Raw genomic sequence first — 25178 nt, 5'->3', positions numbered from 1 at the left:
TGTCATTTAGCATTAAGTATATCTCCTAATGCTATCCCTTTTAAGACTGTGAAGTGAGTAGAATAGTATCAGTATGTTCATTTAACAATTGAAAAAACTAAGATTCTGAAAGGTCAAGTAATTTAGTTATCATGCTACACCGCTGGTAATTGGAATATGCTAGACTTCTCCGCAGTAAGTTTAAATCATAGCTCAGTACTCTTTTCATTACCTTGAAGGAGTTACATTGACTATCTAATATTCTTACTCCAGGTCACAATGATTTCTTATCTACACCACGGGTCAATAAACTTTTTCTGTAAAGAGAGTCAAAATGCAGTTTACCCTTGAACAAGACAAGTTTGAACTCCTTGGTTCCACTTATCTGCAGATTTTTTTCAACCAAACATAGATCAAATTAATGAAATGCAAAACCCGCATATATGGAGGGCCAATGTTTTGTGTATATGCAGGTTCCCCAAAGCCGAATGAGGGACTGAGTATATGCAGATTTTGGTATATGCAGCGGTCCTGGAACAATCCCCAACACATACCAAAGGATGGATGACTGTATTTCTGGCTTTGAGTGACATATGAAACTACTCAACTCTGCTGTTGTACAGTGAAACCACCCATAGGTAATACATAGGTGAATGAGTAAGACTGTGTTCTAACAAAACTTCAATTTTCATGTATCATTGTCTTTCCAAAGATAAAAATATTTCTTTTAAAATAGCAGTTTTATTGAGTAAACATAAGTACTGGATTTCTCTGATTCAGAATAAATCCTGAATAATTAGTCCCAGGTATCTGCTACTTTTAAAAGAGTATGACAACATCAGTAAGAAGAGTTTACATTCACTGAATGTATAGTTCAATTTTCTCCAAAAAATATTACCTCCCCTTTTTACCTATGAATTCTGTAATTTCACACAGATTTCAAGTTATCTACAAAATAGTGACAGACCAGAACCAAATCAGAGGACAAATCTCATTCAGTAAGTATTTAACCTTTTTTTCCATTTTGAAATGCTCAAGCAGAATGACTCAGTTTAAAGACTAACATTAACAAAATTCATCATATCCCTTTTCAAAATGTATTTTTTAACTTGTGATGAAATTTCAGGCCAAATCCATATATTTTCTATATAATGTATTGTTATTTAAATAACTATTTGTGATACTTGAAATTAGTCATTTAATGAATATTTATTTCACAATTTCCAAAGTGCTTCTGAATGGGTCATATTTTTCAATTTCATAAGATGAAAATATTATTTATAAAACCAGGCAGCAGGCTGGGCACAGTGGCTCACTCCCAGCACTTTGGGAGGCTGAGGCAGGAGGATCTCTTAATGCCCAGGAGTTTGAGACCAGCCTGGGCAACATGAACAGATCCTCTCTCTACAATAAATAATAATTGTAAAAAGTAGCCAGGTGTGGTGGCACATGCCTGTAGTCCCAGCTACTTGGGAAGCTGAAGTGAGATGATCATTGGAACCTGGGAGGCTGAGGCAGCAGTAAGCCATGATTGCACCACTGCACTCCAGCCTGAGTGAAAGAAGTAGACCTCACCTCAAAAAAAAAAAAAAAAAAAAAAAAAGAGAAAAAAAAAAAGGCAAGCAGCAGGCCAGATTTGACCTGTGGATCATAGTTTGCCAACCCCTAGATTAGACCATACTTTTAAATATCCACCATTTATCCAATATAAGAATGAAAGTTCACATGACAGAAGCCAGGGAAAAACACTACACCAGTATCTCCAATCTAATTTGTTCTTAACATCACTCAATACTGTTGAGTCTACATTTCATCTTGTGCCTTTAATAGTAAACATTCTTATATACAACAATTATCCAAAATTACAAGTAGTAAGAAATTATACTTTTCCCATTGGCTCTCTCAGAAAGGATGCTTACAGAAGTTCACAAAACCTAAGATACTGTGAAGTCACACAACATACTACATAACTAAGGCAGATTATAAATGCTGAATTACAGAGTGGTCAAACACATTTGTTTAATACAATTCATCATTGACAATATTATTTTAGATAACTTTTTGGTATAAATCCAACTAATATTTAAGTAGACTAACTACAAAATGCCTCAGTAGTCAACAAAACATATTAGTACTTATTAAAAGATGAGGTGAAGATGTGGATTCCTGTGAGGGACAAATATAGGAGTAAAGAAATTTACACATGTATTCAAATGTAAAATATTACTGTATAGAAATTTTCTGTTTATAAACAGATAATAAGTCATTACTTTCCCACAAAATTGACAAAAATAAATTATCACTTGGTGAAAAATAAACTTCAACTATTCAGACTTTTTAAAAAAGTGACTTAAGTATTTTTCTAATGAGGAAAATATCCTTTGGATAAATACCAAGGGGCAAAACTGCTGGAATGCATGTTAAAAAACCACTGAACTGTCCTCCAAAGTGGCTATGCCATCTTGCATTCCCACCAACAATTAATGAGAGTTTCTTGCTCCACATCCTCATCAGCACTTGGTATTGTCAGTATTCCAGATTATGACCATTCTAATAGATATGTAGTAATATTTCACTGTTGTTTTAATTTGCATTTCCATGATGACATAAAATGTAGAATATCTTTTTATATACTTATTTGACATCTGTATATCTTCTTTGGTGAGGTGTTTGTTAAGGTCTTTGGCCCATTTTTCAATAGGGTTTTTTTTTTATTTTTTTATTTTATTTTATTTTATTATTTTTTTAAGACAGAGTCTTGCTCTGTTGCCCAGGCTGCAGTGCAGTGGCATGTTCTCGGCTCACTGAAACCTCCACCTCCTGGGTTCAAGGGATTCTCCTGCCTCAGCCTCCTGAGTAGTTGGGATTACAGTTGTGCACCACCATGCATGGCTAATTTTTGTATTTTTGGTAGAGATGGGGTTTCACCAAGTTGGCCAGGCTTGGTCATGAACTCCTGACCTTAAGTGATCCACCCGCCTTGGCCTCCCAAAGTGTTGGGATTACAGGCGTGAGCCACTGCGCTCGGCCTAGGGTTGTTCATTTTCTTATTGTTGAGTTTCAGGAGTTCCTGTATATTTTTAAGTAATAGTACATTATCAGATGTGTCTTTTGAAAATATTTCTCCCAGTCTGTGGCTTCTCTTTTCATTTCACGGCATTGTGTTTGTAGAGCAGAGTTTTTAATGAAGCCCAGTTTACCAATATTTTCTTTTGTGGATGGTACGTTTAGAGCTGAAAATCACTGCCATACCCAAGGTTACCTAGGTTTTCTCCCATATTATTGTCTGGCAGTTTTATAGTTTTGTGTTTTATACGTAGTCCTACGATCCACTTTGAATTAATTTTTTTAAGCGTGTAAGGTCTATGTCCAGATTCAATTTTTTAAAGCATGCAGATGTCCAGGTGTTCCAGCACCATTTGTTAAAAAAACTATCTTTGCTCCATTGTATTTTGTTTATTCCTTTTTCAAAGATCAGTTGAACATTGTCTTAACTCTATTTGAGCTGCTATTTAAAAAATACCATGGACTGGGTGGCTGATAAACAAAAGAAGTTTATTTCTCACTGTTCTGCAGGTCTGGAAGTCCAAGATCAAGGTGCCAAGAGATTCAGGTGAAGGCCTACTTCCTGATTCATAGATGTCTGTCTTCTGGCTATAATCGCATATGGTGGTAGGGGAAAGGGGCCTGTCTCAGGCCTCTTTTATGAGGGACACTAATCCAATTCATGAGGTCTCTGCCCTCATGACTAAATCACCTCCCAAAGCCCTCATCCTTCAAACGCCCTCACATTGGGGGTTAAGCATCAACATATGAATTCTGGGCAGATATATACATTCAGACCACAGCAACTATATTTATGTGGGTCTATTTCTGGGCTCTCTATTCTTTTTCCTTGATCTATTTGTCTATTTTGCCAATACTACACTGCCCCATCACCACAGCTTTATAATAAATCTTGAAGCTGTATAGTGTCAAGTCCTCCAACTTTTTTCTTATTCTTCAATATTGTATTGGCTACTCTGGTGGACCAATAGATTTTAACTTAACAGAGTATTATGAAAATGTCCTTAATATGGCTTTGAATTCCACATTGTTACTTATTATGATGATTAATTTTTGGTGCCACCTTGACTGGTTGGAGGATTATACAGAGTACTGATAAAGCATTATTTCTGTGTACGCTTGTGAGAATGTTTCCAGAGGAGATTCACAAATGAGTCCATAGGCTGAGTAAGTAAGATCTGCCCTCAATGTGGGCAGACCTACCCAATTAGAGGGGACCCAAATAGAGCAAATAGGCTATTTCCTCTCTCTTCTGGAGCTGGGATATAAATTTCTCCTGTCCTAAGACATCAGAATTCCAGCTTACAGATGGCCAGTCAGGAAAGTCCTCAGCCTCCATAACTGCATAAGTCAATTATCCTAATAAATCCCGTATGTATGTATGTATGTATGTATGTATGTATGTATGTATGTATGTATCTATCTATCTATATCTATCAATCAATCAATCATTGGTTCTGTTTCTTGGAGAACTCTGACTACTACACTTACCTTTAAGAAACTATATATCATTATTGTCCAGTTTGAGTAAAATAGCAAAACAAATAATATCCATATTCATTAGAAAAAGTTATTAAAATATTCCTTCCAAGTTACATAATTGTTCCAAGCATAATTTTCCTCATAAATTTCAACAAAAACATATTACAACAGATTAAATGCAGAAACAGTTATTTGAAAATTTAGCTATCTCTTATTAAGCCAGAGATTATAGAGATCTACAAAATGTAAAAAAATTGTTAATATTTTGACTATTTTTGGAGTTTTGAAATATACAGCTATTTTTCATTATATTATTTATTTTAATATGTAATGGGCTTATTTATATTTTATGTGAATTAAACAATTTTATTCTTTAACATAGTAAATATCAATAGATGTAACCCACATAAACAATAGTTCAATGGCATGCTTATAATTTTTTAAAGTGCAATGAAGCTATAAAATCATAAGGTTAGAGAATTACCATCTAGTATGAATAAACATAAAAAATATAACACTATAATTCAAACAAGTGCTCTACATAAGCTTCAATTCAGGGTTACTTCCTTGGTAATATTTTAATTCCAAATATTATAAAGATTTCTTTGGTATTTCATAACAACAATACAAGCCATTCAATTCAAGCAATCTAATACAATGTCTTTATCCTTTTAGTGCTCATAGAGACCAAAATGTCATATAGTTTATATGCACCAATGGTAATATAAAAACGGTAATTAGAAATAGCAAATATTATAGAAAACTGTTCAATAAGAAAAAAAGGTAGACATCTGTGTTCCCCACTTGCTTTCTGTGTTCTCTCTCCAGGATGTATAGAGGAGCCAGGACAATTCAGGACTTATTAGAGAGACGTAGGTTGGAGTCCCAGGCCTACTACTAGAGAATCTACAGATAGTGTATCCGCAGATATTTAACTTCTCTGAATTTCAAATTACTCAGCATGTCTAATAGAATTATGAAACATCATATTAAAAACTAGGCATAAAGCACCTGTTTAGTTCCTAGCAGGTAGTTGATAAATGTTAGTACCTCATCATACTCCTCACTCCTTCCATGTAAACTTATACCTAATGACCAGAGCACATGACAATGAAGTGTGTCAGAAAATAGTAAATAAAAATTGCATGTTTTACAGTCAGGAGGTAAATAACAGAAAGCACCCAGGACTATAAGAAGGTTAGCAGGTAAAGATATATTCAAACCTCTTTATTTGGGAGTTAACTATATATATTAGTAATCCTTAACCTATTTGCATCTGCAAAACCCACAGAAAATCAAAGGAAAACTAAGGACTTTCGCCCCAGAAAAACAAACATTTGCTCACAAATATATTTTGCATAGAATTTCAGGAGTTTTATGGACAAATCTGAATTTGATTTTATTGTCAAACATAGAAAAAGAAAAATGCTATCTAGCTTTTATTATCTTTTTTGGATTAGAGGCTGCTAACCAAAGTACTGGATAGTTTTTGCTATTGTTTGTTTAGTTTTGTTTTCTGCAGACCCTATATCTTAATTTTGGCTTCCATTCTATGTCAATCAGAGAAAGTTCTGAAAATCTCCCAGTGTACACTATCTTGAACAGAATACTGATAAATTATTTAGCTTGCTTTGTAGTCTATCCTCTATATCTGATTGTCAGCAACGTTTTCTGTAAATGACTGGATAGTAAACATTTTCAGCTTAGTGGGCCAAATGATCCTTGTTACAACTTATCATCTCTGCTATTATAATTCAAAAGCAGCCATGAATAGTAGGTAAACATTATGCATGGCTGTGTTCCCTAACAAAACTATTTATAGACACTGAAATATAATTTTCATGTATTATAAAATATTCATTAAAAATTTTTTTTAATCACTTAAAAATGTTCATGGGTCAGGTGCAGTAGCTCACACCTGTAATCCCAGCACTTTGGGAGGCCAAGGCGGGTGGATCATGAGGTCAGGAGATCGAGACCATCCTGGCCATCACGGTGAAACCTTGTCTCTACCAAAAATACAAAAATTAGCTGGGTGTGCTGGGGAGTGCCTGTAATCTCAGCTACTCAGGAGGCTGAGGCAGAAGAATCGCTTGAACCCAGGAGGCGGTGGTTGCAGTGAGCCGAGATCGTGCCACTGCACTTCAGCCTGGTGACATAGCGAGACTCCATCTAAAAAAAAAAAAAACTGTAGAGACAGTGTCTCACTATGTTGCCTAGCCTGGTCTCAAATTACTGGGCTCAACTGATCCTCCCACCTCAGTCTCCCAAAGTGCTGGGATTATAGGTGTGAGCCACTGTACCCAGCCTATACTTAATTTTAAATGAGGTTCAGGCCCTCAACGCTAAATAAAAATCTTTGGGTTTTCACTGAAATATGTAAGTGAGTCAGCATATAGGAGTTCAAGTAATACAGACCAAGGTTTACTGCTCTGCCACTCATTACAGTCAAATGTCACTGAACCACAGGGATACATTCTGAGAAATGCATCCTCAGGTTATTTCATCCTTATGTGACCTTCATTGAGTATACTTACACAAACCGAGGGAGTGAGACTGTGTCTCAAACAAACATAAAAACAAAAAACAACTAAAAAGAAACAAAGAAGGTCATTACATAATGATAAACAGATTAATTCGGTAAAGGAGATAACAAATGTAAATATAATATGCACCCAACATTGGAGCACCCAGATATATGAAGCAAATATTGTTAGACTTAAAGGAAGGAATAAATTCTGATACAATAATAGATGGGGACTTCAACACTCCACTCTCAGCATGTCACAGAGGTCATCTAGACAGACAATCTAAAAAACAACATTGAATTTAAATTGTTCTTCAGACCAAATGAACCTAACAAACCTTTACAGAAAATATCACCCAAATGCAGCAAAATACACATACTTTTCATCAGCACATAGAATATTCTCCAGAACAGACCACGTATTAGGTCACAAAACAAGGCTCAACAAATCTAAAAGAACTGAAGTCATATTAAGTATCTTTTCTGGCCAAAATGAAATAAAACTAGAAATCAACAAAAGGAATGGCTGAAACTCTGCAAATATAGGGAAGTTGAAGAACATGCTCCACAATGAATGTGGGTCAATAAAAAAATTAAGAAAAAATTCAAATTTCTTGAAACAAATGAAAACAGAAACACAACATACCAAAAAATGTGAGATACATCACAAACTGTAGTAAGAGAGAAGTTTATAGCAATAAACATCAACATTAAGTAGTAAATTTTCAAATAGCCTAACAAGCTAACATAAGGGACAAGAAAATCAAGAACAAACAGTAAGAATTAGTAGAAAAAATAAAACATAGCAGAGCTGAAATAAGTAAAATTGAAAAAAAAATACAACATATCAAAAAATATGTCAAAAAGTTGGTTTTATGAGAAGATCAATAAAATTGCCAAACTACTAGCTAGACCAATGAAGACAAAAAGAGAAAAGACCCAAATAAACCAAGATAAAAAGAGAAAAGACCCAAATAAATAAAATCAGAGAGGAAAAATGAGACAAAAAACTGATACCACATAAATAAAAATCATTAAAGACTATTATGAACAACTATACGCCAACAAATTAGAAAACCTAGCAGAAATGGTCCTGAAAACAAACAACCTACCACAACTGAGCCAAGAAGAAATGAAAAATCCCAATAAACCAATTGAAAATTAACGTAACTAAATTTGTAATTTTAAAAAAGCCTGGGACCCTATGTCTTCACTGCTGAATTCTATCAAACATTTAAAGCAGAATTAAAATCAATATTTCTAAAACTTCCAGAAAATTGAGAAGGAGGCAATTCTTCAAAACTCATTCTAAGAGGCCAGCATTACCCTGATACTAAAACTAGACTAAGGACTCAAATACAAAAACTACAGACCAACATCCCTGATGAACATAGAAGCAAAAATTATCAACAACATACTAGCAAACAGAATCCAGCAGCATATTAAAAAGATAATTCACCATCATCAAGTAGGATTTATCCCAGGCATAAATGGGTGAGATAAATGGGATGGTTTAACATATGCAAATCAATAAATATGACACATCACATCAATAGAATGAAGGACAAAAACAATATAATCATTTCAATAAATACAGAAAAAGCATGTAATAAAATTCAACTCCCTTCCTGATAAAAACTCTCACCAAGTTAGATACAGAAGGAATGTACTTCAACACAACAAAAGCCATATATAGCAAACCCACAGCCAACATCACACTGACTTGGGAAAAGTTAAAAGCTTTTCCTCTAAGATCTGGAACAAAAAAAAGATGCTCACTTTTACCACTTTCTTTTTCTTTTTTTTTAAAAATTATACTTTAAGTTCTAGGATACATGTGCACAACATGCAGGTGTGTTACACAGGTATACATGTGCCATGTTGGTTTGCTGCACCCATCAACTCGTCATTTACATTAAGTATTTCTTCTAATGCTATCCCTCCCCCAGACTCCCACCCCCCGACAGACTACGGTATGTGATGTTCCACTCCCTGTGTCCATGTGTTCTCATGGTTAAACTCCCACTTATGAGTGAGAAAATGCGGTGTTTGGTTTTCTGTCCTTGTGATATTTTGCTGATAATGATGGTTTCCAGCTTCATCCATGTCCCTGCAAAGGACTTTCACAACTTTCATTCAACACAGTACTGGAAGTCCTAGTCATAAAAATTAGGCAAGAGAAAGAATTAAAAGGCATCCAAATTGGAAAGGACTATCCAAATTTGTTCCCATTCATCTCCCATGTTGTAGACGACATATAGAAAACAGTAAAGACTCCCCGCAAAAACTCTTAGAACTGATGAACAAGTTCAGTACTTTTGCAGGACAGAAAATCAATGTAAAAAATAACTACCATTTCTAAACATCAGCAATAAACTAGTGGAAAAAGAAACTGAAAAAGCAATCCATTTTATGGCAGCTACATACAAAAATAAAATTCAGTTGGACCCTTGAACAATACAGACTTGAACTGCATGGGTCTACTTACATGCATGCAGACTTTTCTCAATAAATGTTACGCTGAGTGTGCCTGCCTCTCCTACCTCCCTTACAACTCTTCTGCCTCTGCCACTCCTGAGACAGCAAAACCAACTGCTTTTCCTCTTCCTCCTCCTCCACCTCCTCATCAGCCTATTCAATCTGAAGATGAAAAGCATACTTATATGTTGATCTACTTTGACTTAGTGAATAGTAAATATTTTTTCTTTTTCTTAATTTTGTTATTCTTAATACTTTCTTTCCTCTAGCTTACTTTATTTCAAGAATACAGTATGTAATACATATGTAAAATATGTGTTAGTCAACTGTTTATGTCATTGTTAAGGATTCCAGTCAACAGTAGCTTATTAGTTAGTAATTAAATTTTTGGCAAGTCAAAAGTTACACCTCAATTTTCAACAGCATGCAGGAGCAATACACCAAATACTCATACTGCTCAAGGATCAACTGTACCTAGAAATAAATTTAACCAAGAGGGTGAAAGATCTCTACACAAACAAACTAAAAAACTGATGAAAGAAATTGAAGAGGACACAAACAAATGGAAACACATCTTATGTTTATGAATTGAAAGAAATAATATTGGCCAGGCACGGTGGCTCATGCCTGTAATCCCAGCACTTTGGGAGACTGAGGTGGGCGGATCACCTAAGGTCAGGAGTTAGAGACCAGCCTGAACAACATGGAGAAACCCTGTCTCTATTAAAAATACAAAATTAGCCGGGCATGGTGGCACATGCCTGTAATCCCAGCTACTCAAGAGGCTGAGGCAGGAGAACCGCTTGAACCCAGGAGGCGGGAGGTTGCAGTGAGCCGAGATTGCGCCATTGCACTCCAGCCTGAGCAACAAGAGCGTAACTCTGTCTCAAAAAAAAAACAAAGTAGAGCAAAAGAAGTAATATTGTAAAAATGAACATGCTACAAACAGTGATCTATACATTCAATGCAATCTCTATCAAAATACCAATGACATTCATCACAAAAATAGAAAAACTAATCCTAAAATTGGTATGAAACCATAAAAGACCCTGAATAGCCAAAGCAATCCTGAGCAAAAAGAACAAAGCTGGGGTGGAGAGTTCTGTAGATGTCTATTAGGTCTGCTTGGTGCAGAGCTGAGTTCAATTCCTGGATATCTTTGTTAACTTTCTGTCTCGTTGATCTGTCCAGTGTTGACAAGGGGGTGTTAAAGTCTCCCATTATTATTGTGTGGGAGTCCAGTAGCACATCAAAAAGCTTATCCACCATGATCAAGTGAGCTTCATCCCTGGGATGCAAGGCTGGTTCAATATACGCAAATCAGTAAACGTAATCCAACATATAAACAGAACCAAAGACAAAAACCACATGATCATCTCAACAGATGCAGAAAAGGCCTTTGGCAAAATTCAACAGCCCTTCATGCTAAAAACTCTCAATAAATTAGGTATTGATGGGATGTATCACAAAATAATAATAGCTATTTATGACAAACCCACAGCCAATATCATACTGAATGGGCAAAAACTGGAAGCATTCCCTTTGAAAACTGGCACAAGACAGGGATGCCCTCTCTCACCACTCCTGTTCAACATAGTGTTGGAAGTTCTGGCCAGAACAATCAGGCAGGAGAAAGAAATAAAGGGTATTCAATTAGGAAAAGAGGAAGTCAGATTGTCCCTGTTTGCACATGACATGATTGTGTATTTAGAAAACCCCACCGTCTCAGTCCAAAATCTCCTTAAGCTGGTAAGCAAATTCAGCAAAGTCTCAGGATATAAAATCAATGTGCAAAAATCACAAGCATTCTTTTACACCAATAACAGACAAATAGAGAGCCAAATCATGAGTGAACTCCCATTCACAATTGCTACAAAGAGAATAAAATACCTAGGAATCCAACTTAAAGGGATGTGAAGGACCTCTTCAAGGAGAACTACAAACCACTGCTCAACGAAATAAAAGAGAACATAAACAAATGGAAGAACATTCATTCCATGCTCATGGATAGGAAGAATCAATATCATCAAAATGGCCATACTGCCCAAGGTAATTGATAGATTCAATGCCATCCCCATCAAGCTACCAATGACTTTCTTCACAGAATTGGAAAAAAACACTTTAAAGTTCACATGGAACCAAAAAAGAGCCCACATTGCCAAGTCAATCCTAAGCCAAAAGAACAAAGCTGGAGGCATCACGCTACCTGACTTCAAGCTACACTACAAGGCTACAGTAACCAAAACAGCACGGTACTGGTACCAAAACAGAGATATAGATCAATGGAACAGAACAGAGCCCTCAGAAATAATGCCACACATCTACAACCATCGGATCTTTGACAAACCTGACAAAAACAAGAAATGGGGAAAGGATTCCCTATTTAATAAATGGTGCAGGGAAAACTGGCTAGCCATATGGAGAAAGCTGAAACTGGATCCCTTCCTTACACCTTATACAAAAATTAATTCAAGATGGATTAAAGACTTACACGTCAGACCTAAAACCATAAAAACCCTACAAGAAAACCTAGGCATTACCATTCAGGACATAGGCATGGGCAAGGACTTCATGTCTAAAACACCAAAAGCAATGGCAACAAAAGCCAAAATTGACAAATGGGATCTAATTAAACTAAAGAGCTTCTGCACAGCAAAAGAAACTACCATCAGAGTGAACAGGCAGCCTACAGAATGGGAGAAAATTTTTGCAATCTACTCATCTGACAAAGGGCTAATATCCAGAATCTACAAAGAACTCAAACAAATTTACAAGAAAAAAACAACCCCATCAAAAAGTGGGTGAAGGATATGAACAGACACTCCTCAGAAGAAGACATTTATGCAGCCAACAGATACATGAAAAAATGCTCATCATCACTGGCCATCAGAGAAATGCAAATCAAAACCACAATGAGATACCATCTCACACCAGTTAGAATGGCAATCATTAAAAAGTCAGGAAACAACAGGTGCTGGAGAGGATGTGGAGAAATAGGAACACTTTTACACTGTTGGTGGGATTGTAAACTAGTTCAACCCTTGTGGAAGTCAGTCAGGGATCTAGAACTAGAAATACCATTTGACCCAGCCATCCTATTACTGAGTATATACCCAAAGGATTATAAATCATGCTGCTATAAAGACACACGACACACATATGTTTATTGTGGCACTATTCACAATAGCAAAGACTTGGAACCAACCCAAATGTCCATCAACGATAGACTGGATTAAGAAAATGTGGTACATATACACCATGGAATACTATACAGCCATAAAAAAGGATGAGTTCACGTCCTTTGCAGGGACATGAATGAAGTTGGAAGCCATCATTCTCAGCAAACCATCCCAAGGACAAAAAACCAAACACCACATGTTCTCACTCATAGGTGAGAATTGAACAATGAGAACACTTGGACACAGGAAGGGGAACATCACACACTGGGGCCTGTTGTGGGGTGGGGTGAAGGGGGAGGGATAGCATTAGGAGATATACCTAATGCAAATGAAGAGTTAATGAGTGCAGCACACCAACATGGCACATGTACACATACGTAACAAATCTGCACGTTGTGCACATGCACCCTAGAGCTTAAAGTATAAGAAGAAAAAAAAAAAAAGAAAAGTTAGTAGCAAGACCAGAAAGTCTTGCTTAGAGATTCATAACTTTCTCAAATTTTTTTTCTCCCATGGCATCTCTCTGCCATGTTCACACAATAGCTCACTCGGTTCATTCAAGCCCAGTAACAAGTTTTACTACAATGGCAGTAAAATATTGGAGTACGTACTATACAGTTAAAGTAAATTACAGAGTACCTACCATTGTTCCATTAGCTTGACACAGATTTAGAGTATGAATTAGTCAGTTTAGGTTCTGCACTTTCAATCTCTGATGCAGTAAGCCCCTCATCTAGCTCTGACTACTCTTGGTTTAAACATTGTTTTATATCATATATTCTTAATAAAACTCATTACAGTTTTATTTCTGTACTTTGTCCACAGAAATTCTGTATCTGCTCATTTATCCAATTAAGACATATAATATACTACTCTGAGTATCAATATTGACTAGATAAGCCTGGGTTTCCTTAGCCTAATTTTTATTGCTCTATTATTCTGTCTTCCTTTCTAACAGTATTGAGGCTAAAATTCTTAATTCTTATTTACCATCAACTCTTTTCAGTATCAGCAGCTCAAATGGGTGAATCATAATACAAATCTGCCAGGCACATTAACTTACAAAGCATTCACTCAACACACATCTTATTCTAATAATTTTTATTTGGAACATGTATTAAAATGACATGTATACAATTTTAATAACCATCAGACTAGTCTGGAGTAGTTATCAAATGACAGTGATTTTTTGAGGAGGAGTTTTTTTTTTGTTTTTTTTTTTTTTTTGAGATGGAGTCTCGCTCTGTCGCCCAGGCTGGAGTGTGGTTGGGCGATCTCTGCTCACTGCGAGCTCTGCCTCTGGGTTCATGCCATTCTCCTGCCTCAGCCTCCTGAGTAGCTGGGACTACAGATGCCCGCCCCCACGCCTGGCTAATTTTTTGTATTTTTAGTGGAGACGGGGTTTCACCGTGTTAGCCAGGATGGTCTCGATCTCCTGACCTCATGATCCGCTCACCTCGGCCTCCCAAAGTGCTGGGATTACAGGCGTGAGCCACTGCGCCCGGCCGAAGAGATTTTTGTAAAAACACAAAAAAAATTTCTGATATACTTCCTATTCAATGTTGCACCATTAACAATTCAGCTCCCTGTAGGACCATCTAGTATATCTGAATCAATGAAAAGTAGTGAACATTTATGTCAAGAGTCTGAGACAGAAAAGAGGTACCTAGCTTAAAAAAAAAAAATCCTCACCTACAATGTACATACTAAATGAATACTGCAATCAGACAGGAACTCAGAATAAAATATTTCCCATCATAACAACACGTGTGTGTGTGTGTGTATCTATATATATATATATATATTTCCACATTGGGCATTACTTTCTCTAAAAGATTTTACCTAATGAGAAATATATCTTTAAAATATGAATTAAAGTCATCAATAGTATATCCTGACAGTTCTTAATAAAGAAAAAATTCTTTAGAAAGGCAAGCAGGCAGGAGCAAAAACAAACTCTTTCTCCAGGAATGCTGACATTCTTACATACTAGACTAATCCAAGAGGATAATGGCAGGTTAAGAGAATGATGCTATATTAAGATATTTCTGGCTGTTTTAATACAGGTACACTGAGAATTATTTTGTCCTTCCAATGAAGTAGTCTGAGATGAATTTTTGTTTTAGAATACTAAAATTAAATATAGAATTTAGTGGTAGGTTAAATGATGAATGTTATTCTACATTCCAGGAAGAAGTAACAAGTTTTCCCAAAACATGACAATTGATTATTATAATCCATTATTCAAGTGTAATTCTTCAAATCTTTTATATAATTGGAGTTCACATGAGCAAATTTTTTTCATCATATTGCTGCATTAAACAGATATACATTCTTATTTTACTAAAACATATCTTACAAATAATACAATAATAATTTTTTTTTTGAGATGGAGCCTCGCTCTGTCACCCAGGCTGGAGTGCAGTGGCGCAATCTCAGCTCACTGCAACCTCCGCCACCCGGGTTCGAGAGATTCTCCTGCCTCAGCCTCCCAAGTAGCTGGGACTACAGGCACATCTCACCACGCCTAGCTAATTTTTGTATTTTTTGTAGAGATGAGGTTTCACCATGTTGGCCAGGATGGTCTTGATCTCCTGACCTCGTGATCCACCCACCTCAGCCTCCCAAAGTTCTGGGATTACAGGCATGAGCCACCGCACCTGGCCAGTAGTTTATTTTATTCATTCAAATAAGCAAAGTCTTTTGTGGAAATTGTAAAGTTTCTACCCATATCCATAAGGATAGTAGAACTCTTAATGCAATTAAATGTTATTCACTAGGTATATTTACATCCTAACAGAATTACATTGTTGGTTAAATTTTCACAGGACTCAAAGGACAACTGTAAATCTTCATAGGGATAAAAATCAAGGAGGAGGAATATTTGCAATCCTTTTATGTTAGAAAAAGAAAGATTGAGAAAAGAAAAAAATGGAGAGAGGTAGACTTGGAAATGCATTCTGAACTCACGACATCATATATAAACTTCAATATTCAATACATTTTCAGCACTCTCATATTTTTTAACATGACTAGTCAATCATTAAAGAATCAATAATCTTCAAGTTCAAGATATTCTTGTGTTTATTCCTCACAAAATTCTCAATGACTTATTAGTGACTCCCGTGGGAGGGTATATTACATGTGATCTGGGAGATGGATTTCCTATTAGGACATATTTAATTGTATGCATTATATGTATCATTAAAGAAGGCACCTGGCAGTATTCAATTTTCTTTACTCTGCTTCGCAGGCTTAACTAGTTTTAATTATTATTATTTTTTTAATAAACAGTGATCTTATTGGCAAGGTATGTTCATAGATAGTATGCATATTTACCAGTAAATATAAAAGTGTAAAAAAATTTATGAAATAGAAAGTGACATTATTGTAGAGTATATGTATTAGAAAGATATGCTAATAAAGAATGGGACTGACTGATGAGCAAAAAAACTAAAAACTGAAATCTATAAAACTCTCCAAAATTCTTGTGCCATATGTAAAACACCAGAAATATATCTAACATATTCAAATGTATATTGTTATAACAAATAACTATTTTATATTTCTAATTATAATTACAAATAATTACTATAAATAATATATTCATAAAACTTCAAATTGTTGTAAACAAATTCAATCTCTCTTTCCCAAGCAAATCAACTACTAATCATCTTTCTTGGCTAGTAGCTACTGCCACATTGGCAAGATATCATCAGCCATCAGCATTCCTCCTTGAAAATCAATCATTAATCATAACATCATTCCTTCTAAAATCTATTCTATTTCTGAACTGTTCTGTCAGACTTCAATACGTGTAAAACGCATTATTAGAAAAGAAAAAACTGTTGTACCTTAAATAAGTTTTCACATAAAACTCTTTTGAGAAAAGGAACACTAATAATAAAGTTTTAATTTATACTTAATACTGAAAGCAAAATACTCACAAAGAAGGATCTTGTACGAGATCTTTGAGATTTATCCCACTGCGGTCTTCGGCAAGATTCCTGAAGCAACTATCACTCACTAAATAGGAATGCGGAAAAGAAAAAAAAATTAATTTTTGTTTACATTTCATTTAAGTTATTGCTGACCAAAAGACATTTTGAAATGAAAAATAGCTTTTTTTTTTCATTTTTCCCCAAACATTAATATTGATTTATTTATAGGCCTGGTGAATTTAGCAACAAATATTAATATTCTAAACAGGCCAACATTTCAATAACAATCCACTACTTTAAGCACACCAACTCTATACAAATACATTACATAAAACAATAAACATGTCGGTCTAAATTTTGTTCTTACTGTTACAAGATTAATTTACTAGTACACAGTAGCAAGTCACTGCCCCCACAAGAACTAGGAAAAAAAGAGACAAACTACAAAATCATATTTTAAAAAATATTGGCGAACAATGGAAATAGAAAGGAGAAACTAAATTTGCAGGATGATTAATATCTCTTAAGTCAGCTAATCCTACTGATTATTTTAATTTCTGGAAGGATTTGCCATTTAGACACAGACTAGCTAAGAAAGAAGGACACTACTAAGGAAAAGAAAAACCAGCACAGCTCTTGATAATTTGTAAGCTGGCATGAAAAACTGGAATCTGATGAAGCCCAAAATTACAGACAGTTTTCTTCCTGAAAAATTTGCTGAGTGCCAGAATTACCTAAGAGGATTTGGGGCAGCAGTTGGGAGAACAGGCCATGGGGTAAATAATAATCCCTGTAATGTTGTGGTGATTAGAAGACAAAGTCACACTAGAACAGATGGAGCCTACCACTGTGAGGATAAAATTTTAATAGGTCTTCCCACAAGATATTTGCTCTCAACCAAAAGCATCCCCTTAGTGGGTGGGAAGCAGGAGGAAATGAGTAAAGGGAGCAGGACCAGAAAGGTAGAGTAAAATCTCCAACAATTTTACAGTATATAAATACAAAGTCACCAGACAGTAGAGTCTGCAACACAATAGTTCTTGTCATTAGGACATTTAAAATCAAAGGCATTCTAAGTGTATCAAAAGCTGCCACCCAGACTTGATGCAGTAAGATTCATAATTGAGTTGAGGTGATTAGCACTTGATCTTATCTAATACAGAATTGAAGAAAAATAATATTTAGTTCAATTTCTGCTGCTCTATTATAAACAATATTTGGTATATGATAAAAATTATAAGGTATGGAAAGGGGCACAAAATGTGACTAACAATCAAGGGAAAAGAGAATAAACATAAACAGACCCACAGATGATACAGAGTTAGAAGACAAGGACTTTAAAAAAGATCTTCAAAGTAGATGAAAAAAGGAAAACTTCAACAAAGAATGAAAATCTATTTTAAAAATTAAACAGTGATTTTATATCTGAAAAACACACTATCTCCAATTAAGCAGTTGGTGGGTGGGTTTTATAACTGACTGAATACAGCAAAGCACAGATTAGTGAATTTGAATATAGGTCAGCAGGAAATATCCACACTGAAGCAGAGCAAGAAAAAAATGAAATGAACAGAGCATAAGAGATATGTGGGAATTAAACACTTCAACACAAATATAATTCCAGTTAGAATAAAGCAGACAGAAAGTGAGGAGAAACAATACTTTCAGAAAAAGTTAAAAATTGCTGAGACTAGCCCAAAACTGATACAATATATTAATGTTCTGACTTAAGAAGTATGGCAAACACCACACTGGCAAAGGTGAAAAAAAACACAACCAACACTCAAAATGCTGAAAATCAAAGATAACGAGAACACTTTAACAACAGTCAGAGGGAGAAAAAAGACATGACTTTCAAAAGAAAAACAAGAAAACCTAAAGCTGAATTTTTAACAGAAACTATCAAATACAGAAACAATGGGACAATATGTTTAAAATACTTGAGATAAATTCTGAATCCAAAAGTTTGTACCTTGATAAAATATCCATCTAAAAATGAAGGCACCCATGTGTGCCACCTCTGAACTCACAGACTGGCTCAACCAGGGCCTGCTACAACTACAGTCAGCACATAAACAGGGAGACTTCGGGCCTGAGGGCCAGCCCACCCAGTGCGTACCACAAATGATGACCTCATGAACTCCAGTGGTAAGGCCACCACGTGCCTCCAATCACCACCCAGGAGCCCAAGAACAGCCCACTGCTAACACTGCCAGTGCCTGTGCACAACCCTTAGGAGCCAAAGAACAAGCCCACCAAATATCCCTGTCCCCAGAAAAGTCTTGTCGCTGACTCCATGAACAACCTCACCTGAACCCCCCTGGGAAACTGCAGACAGGGCTAACATTATTTACAGCCAAAGTAATCATACAGAGACTACACTAATGCAACCACCTGAACCAAAGCCAAAACTCTCTACCCAAATGACACTATAGATATGTCTACAGAAAAAAGTTTACCTAAAAAAGCTAATCCAGAAAACTGAAAGAAGAAATCGCTAACCATATACACAGTTATCAATGTAGGGAGGGATGCAAGACACATGAAAAAGGAAATATGACACTGCCATGAAACACAATAATTCTCCAATAACAGAGCCCCAAAAGAAAAACTATGAAATAACTTAAAAAATTTAAATGATAATCTTTTAAAACTTACTAGATAAAAAAGAACACAGATAGAAAATGTACATAAATCTGAAAAAAAAAACAACTGGTGATCTAAATGAGAAACTAAATAGAATGTCATAGAAAACAACAACTAAACAGAAATCCCAGAACTCAAGAATTCAATGATTAAAAATAAAAAAATACAATTGAAAGCTTCAACAATCAACTAGATCAAGTAGAACATAATTTTAGTACTTGAAGACAGGTTTTTAAAAATAACCTAGACAAAAGGAAAAAAAAATTTAAAAAAAGAATGAATAAACCTACATGACATGGGAAACCATCAAGTAAATAAATATTCACATTTTGTGAATTATAGAAGGAAATGAGTATAGAAAAGGCATAGAAAACTTTTTTGGTAAAATAATGGCTGAATACTTCCCATATTTTGAGAGAGAGACATCAAGATCCAGAAAGGTCAAATGTCCCCCAAATACTCAACCCAAAAATGTCATCTCTGAGACACATATCTCTCAAACTGCCAAGAGTCAAAGACAAAGAAATAATTCTAAAAACAGCAAAAGGCATTACATATAAGGGAATCCCTTTCAGACTAACAGCAAATTTCTCAGCAGAACCATTATAAGCCAAGAGAGAAAAAAAATGGTTTAAGCAAAGTACTAAAACAAAAAATACCTACTGATTAATAATACTATACCAAAAAAGTTATCCTTCAAAAATGTGTGTCCAAATGGATCTAAAGATGGCTTACAGAATATATTTGGTCCAACTGCAGCTGTTGGAACAAATATGGCCTGTAAACCATTTTAGATCCATTTTTTGACATCAGCACATAGAACATTCTACAAGACGGACCATATGTTAGGCCACAAGACTGGCTTCAAGAAATTTTCAAAAATCAGTATTATATCAAGTGTCTTCTCAAACCATAATAGAGTAAAACTAGAAATTAGTAACAAGAGGAACTTTTGAAATTCTACAAATACATGAAAATCAAAAATTAATCAGATTAATCAAGAAAAAAAGAGAAAAAACCCTGAGAAACTTATGGTTCAATGAAGAAATTTAAAAAGACACCAAAAAAGTCTTGAAACAAATTAATATAGAAACAGCAAACCAAAAACTTATAATGTACTGAGAAATAGTACTAAAAGGGAAGTTTACAGCAATAAACACTTAAACCATTTGAACAATTTCACTTAATCAATCTGACAAAGCACCTCAAGAAACCAGAAAAGGAAGAACAAGCCAAACCTAAAAGAAGAAGAAGGAAACATCAGAGCAGAAGTAAATAGACACAAAAACCAACAAAGGATCACAAGAAACATTGGTTTTATGAAAACATAAACTATATTTACAAACCAGTAGCTAGACTAATCAAGAAAAAAGGAAGACTCAAATAAGTAAAAACAGAAATAAAAAATGAGACGTTACAACTGATACAACAGAAACACAAAGGACCACTAGAAATTATTATAAACAACTGCACACTAAGAAATTAGAAAACTTATATTAAATGGATACATTCCCGGACACATACAATCTCACAAATTAAATCAGGAAGAAATAGAAAACCTGAGCAGATCAATAATGAGTAACGAAATTCAACAACGCTTCATGCTAAAAACTCTCAATAAATTAGGTATTGATGGGACATATCTCAAAATAATAAGAGCTATCTATGACAAATCAACAGCCAATATCATACTGAATAGGCAAAAACTGGAAGCATTCCCTTTGAAAACTGGCACAAGACACGGATGCCCTCTCTCACCACTCCTATTCAACATAGTGTTGGAAGTTCTGGCCAGGGCAATTAGGCAGGAGAAGGAAAAAAAGGGTGTTCAATTAAGAAAAGAGGAAGTCAAATTGTCCCTGTTTGCAGATGACATGATTGTATATCTAGAAAACCCCATCATCTCAGCCCCAAATCTCCTTAAGCTGATAAGCAACTTCAGCAAAGTCTCAGGATACAAAATCAATGTACAAAAATCACAAGCATTCTTATACATCAATAACAGACAAACAGAGAGCCAAATCATGAGTGAACTCCCATTCACAATTGCTTCAAAGAGAATAAAACACCTAGGAATCCAACTTACAAGGGATGTGAAGGACCTCTTCAAGGAGAACTACAAACCACTGCTCAATGAAATAAAAGAGGATACAAACAAATGGAGGAACATTCCATGTTCATGGGTAGGAAGAATCAATATCGTGAAAATGGCCATACTGTCCAAGGTAATTTATAGATTCAATGCCATCCCTATCAAGCTACCAATGACTTTCTTCACAGAATTGGAAAAAACTACTTTAAAGTTCATACGGAACCAAAAAAGAGCCCGCATCGCCAAGTCAATCCTAAGCCAAAAGGACAAAGCTAGAGGCATCATGCTACCTGACTTCAAACTATACTACAAGGCTACAGTAACCAAAACAGCATGGTGCTGGTACCAAAACAGAGATATAGATCAATGGAACAGAACAGAGCCCTCAGAAATAATGCCGCATATCTACAACTATCTGATCTTTGACAAACCTGAGAAAAACAAGCAATGGGGAAAGGATTCCCTATTTAACAAATGGTGCTGGGAAAACTGGCTAGCCATATGGAGAAAGCTGAAACTGGACCCCTTCCTTACACCTTATACAAAAATCAATTCAAGATGGATTAAAGACTTACATGTTAGACCTAAAACCATAAAAACCCTAGAAGAAAACCTAGGCATTACCATTCAGGACATAGGCATGGACAAGGACTTCATGTCTAAAACACCAAAAGCAATGGCAACAAAAGCCAAAATTGACAAATGGGATCTAATTAAACTAAAGAGCTTTTGCACAGCAAAAGAAACTACCATCAGAGTGAACAGGCAACCTACAAAATAGGAGAAAATTTTTGCAACCTACTTATCTGACAAAGGGCTAATATCCAGAATCTACAATGAACTCAAACAAATTTACAAGAAAAAAACAAACAACGCCATCAAAAAGTGGGCGAAGGACATGAACAGACACTTCTCAAAAGAAGACATTTATGCAGCCAAAAAACACATGAAAAAATGCTCATCATCACTGGCCATCAGAGAAATGCAAATCAAAACCACAATGAGATACCATCTCACACCAGTTAGAATGGCGATCATTAAAAAGTCAGGAAACAACAGGTGCTGGAGAGGATGTGGAGAAATAGGAACACTCTTACACTGTTGGTGGGACTGTAAACTAGTTCAACCATTGTGGAAGTCAGTGTGGCGATTCCTCAGGGATCTAGAACTAGAAATACCATGTGACCCAGCCATCCCATTACTGGGTATATACCCAAAGGACTATAAATCATGCTGCCATAAAGACACATGCACACGTATGTTGATTGCGGCACTATTCACAATAGCAAAGACTTGGAACCAAGCCAAATGTCCAACAATGATAGACTGGATTAAGAAAATGTGGCACGTATACAACATGGAATACTATGCAGCCATAAAAAATGATGAGTTCATATCCTTTGTAGGGATGTGGATGAAATTGGAAATCATCATTCTCAGTAAACTATCGCAAGGACAAAAAACCAAACACCGCATATTCTCACTCATAGGTGGGAATTGAACAATGAGAACACATGGAAACAGGAAGGATGGAACATCACAGTCTGGTGACTGTTGTGGGGTGGGGGGAGCGGGGAGGGGTAGCTTTAGGAGATATACCTAATGCTAAATGACGAGTTAATGGGTGCAGCATATCAGCATGGCACATGTATACATATGTAACTAACTTGCACATTGTGCACATGTACCCTAAAACTTAAAGTATAATAATAATAAAAAATAATAATAATGAGTAACGAGATTAAATCGGCAATAAAAAAGTCTCCTAACAAAAAGCCCAGGACCAAAAAGCTTTAAAAGAAGAGCATCTATTTTGCTGAAACTCTTCCAAAAAATTAAAAAGGTGGAAATTCTTCCTAATTCATTCTATGAGGTCAATGAATGAATTGATTGCAACAACAATCACAAAGAAAACTAGAGGTCAATATCCATAATTAGCATAGATGCAAAAATCCTGAACAAAATACTAGGAATCTGAATCCAATGGCACATCAAAAAAAAAAAATATATAGTATGATTGAGTGGAATTTATCCCAGGTATGCGAGGATGGTTAAATAGATGTGCTACATCACATCAACAGAATGATAGATGAAAAGCAAATCATATGATCATCTCAAATCCAAAGAAAGCATCTGATAAAATTCTACTCCCTTCATAATAAACACTCTAAAAATTAAGTATAGAAAGATTATACCTAAACACAATAAAGTCCAAATATGAAAAACACCCAGCCAATATCACACTCAATGGAGAAAAGCTAAAAGCCTTTAAGAACTAGAACAAGAAAAGAATGTATACTTTTACAACTTGTATTTAAGATAGAACTGGAATTCCTTGTAAGAAAAATTAGGCCACAAAAGGAAATAAAGTTCATCTAAATTAGAAAAAAGAAAGGCAAATTGTCCCTCTTTGCAGATGACACAATCTTACATATAAAAAATCCTAAAGACTCTTCAAAAAACTCTAGGAAGAAAAATAATAGAAACTGGGGATTCCAAAAGAAGGGAGGTTGGGGTTGAAAAATTACCTATTGGGTACAATATTCACTAGTCAGATGATGAGTAAACCAGAAACCCAAATCCCACCATTATGCAATATATACACATGTAACAAACCTGCACATATCCCTCCTGAATCTATAAAAGGATAAAATATCTTTGAACTGCTAAACAAATTCAGTAAAGTTGCAGGATACAAAATTAACATGCACGAATCAGTGATGTTTTTATAGAATAACCAACTAGCTGAAAAAAAAATCAGGAAAGCAATCTCATTTGCAGTCAATACCTGCTAAAAAGAATAAAATATCTAAATGGTGTTGGAAAATTGGATATTTATATGCAGAAGAATGAAAGTAGACCCTTCTCACCACAAAAATCAACTCAAAATGGATTAAAGATTTAAACCTGAGACCTGAAATTACAAAATAACTGCAAGAAAACATGTAAGAAATGCTTCAGGACATCTGTCTAAGCAAAGATTTTAAAGATTTCAAAGGCACAGGCAATAAAAATAAAAATAGACAAATGGAACTATACCAAACTAAAAAGCTTCTGTAGAGCAAAAAAAGAAGATCAACAGAGTAAAGAAATATAGTATGTTGAACGAAAGAAAATATTTGCAAATTATTTACCTGACAAGGGAATAATGTCCAGAATAGATATGGAACTCACATAACCCATCAAAAAATCTGATTAAAAACTGGAAAAAGAGGCCGGGCACGGTGGTTCACGCCTGTAATCCCAGCACTTTTGGAGGCCGAGGCGGGCAGATCACGAGGTCAAGAGATCGAGACCATCCTGGCCAACATGGTGAAACCCCGTATCTACTAAAAATACAAAAATTAGCCGGGCGTGGTACATGCCTGTAGTCCCCAGCTACTCAGGAGGCTGAGGCAGGAGAATCGCTTGAATTCGGGAGGCAGAAGTTGCAGTGAGCCGAGATCACGCCATTTGACTTCAGCATGGGCAACAAGAGTAAAACTTCGTCAAAAAAAAAAACCAAAAAAACAACAACAAAAAAAAACTGGAAAAAGAATCTGAATAGACATCTCAAAAGAAGACAAACAAATAGCCAACAAATATATGAATGAATGCTCAACATCCCTAGTCATCAGGGAAACATAAATCAAAACTGCAATGAGATATCATCTCACCCCAGTCGGAATGGCTATTATAAAAGACCAAAGATAAGATATGCTGGTGACGACGAAGAGAAACAGGAACTTATGCATTGTTTGTAGGTATGTAAATTAGTATAGCCATTATGAAAAACAGTATGGAGGTTC

General features: G+C 35.5%; 1 protein-coding gene across 16 annotated transcripts in view; it reads right to left on the bottom strand.

The window, feature by feature from the left end:
* GPHN (gephyrin) overlaps positions 1-25178 on the bottom strand; it is a 688936-nt gene that overhangs the window by 500083 nt on the left and 163675 nt on the right. For all 16 annotated transcript variants that reach the window (XM_024231223.3, XM_054529737.2, XM_054529738.2 and 13 more), the window contains 1 exon segment: positions 16659-16737. In XM_024231223.3, the coding sequence (XP_024086991.1) occupies positions 16659-16737 (79 nt within the window).

Source organism: Pongo abelii, chromosome 15 (assembly GCF_028885655.2).
Source record: "Pongo abelii isolate AG06213 chromosome 15, NHGRI_mPonAbe1-v2.0_pri, whole genome shotgun sequence".
Classification (NCBI taxonomy): domain Eukaryota; kingdom Metazoa; phylum Chordata; class Mammalia; order Primates; family Hominidae; genus Pongo; species Pongo abelii.
Note: the sequence above shows the minus strand (reverse complement) of the source record. Positions and strands in the feature narration are given on the sequence as shown.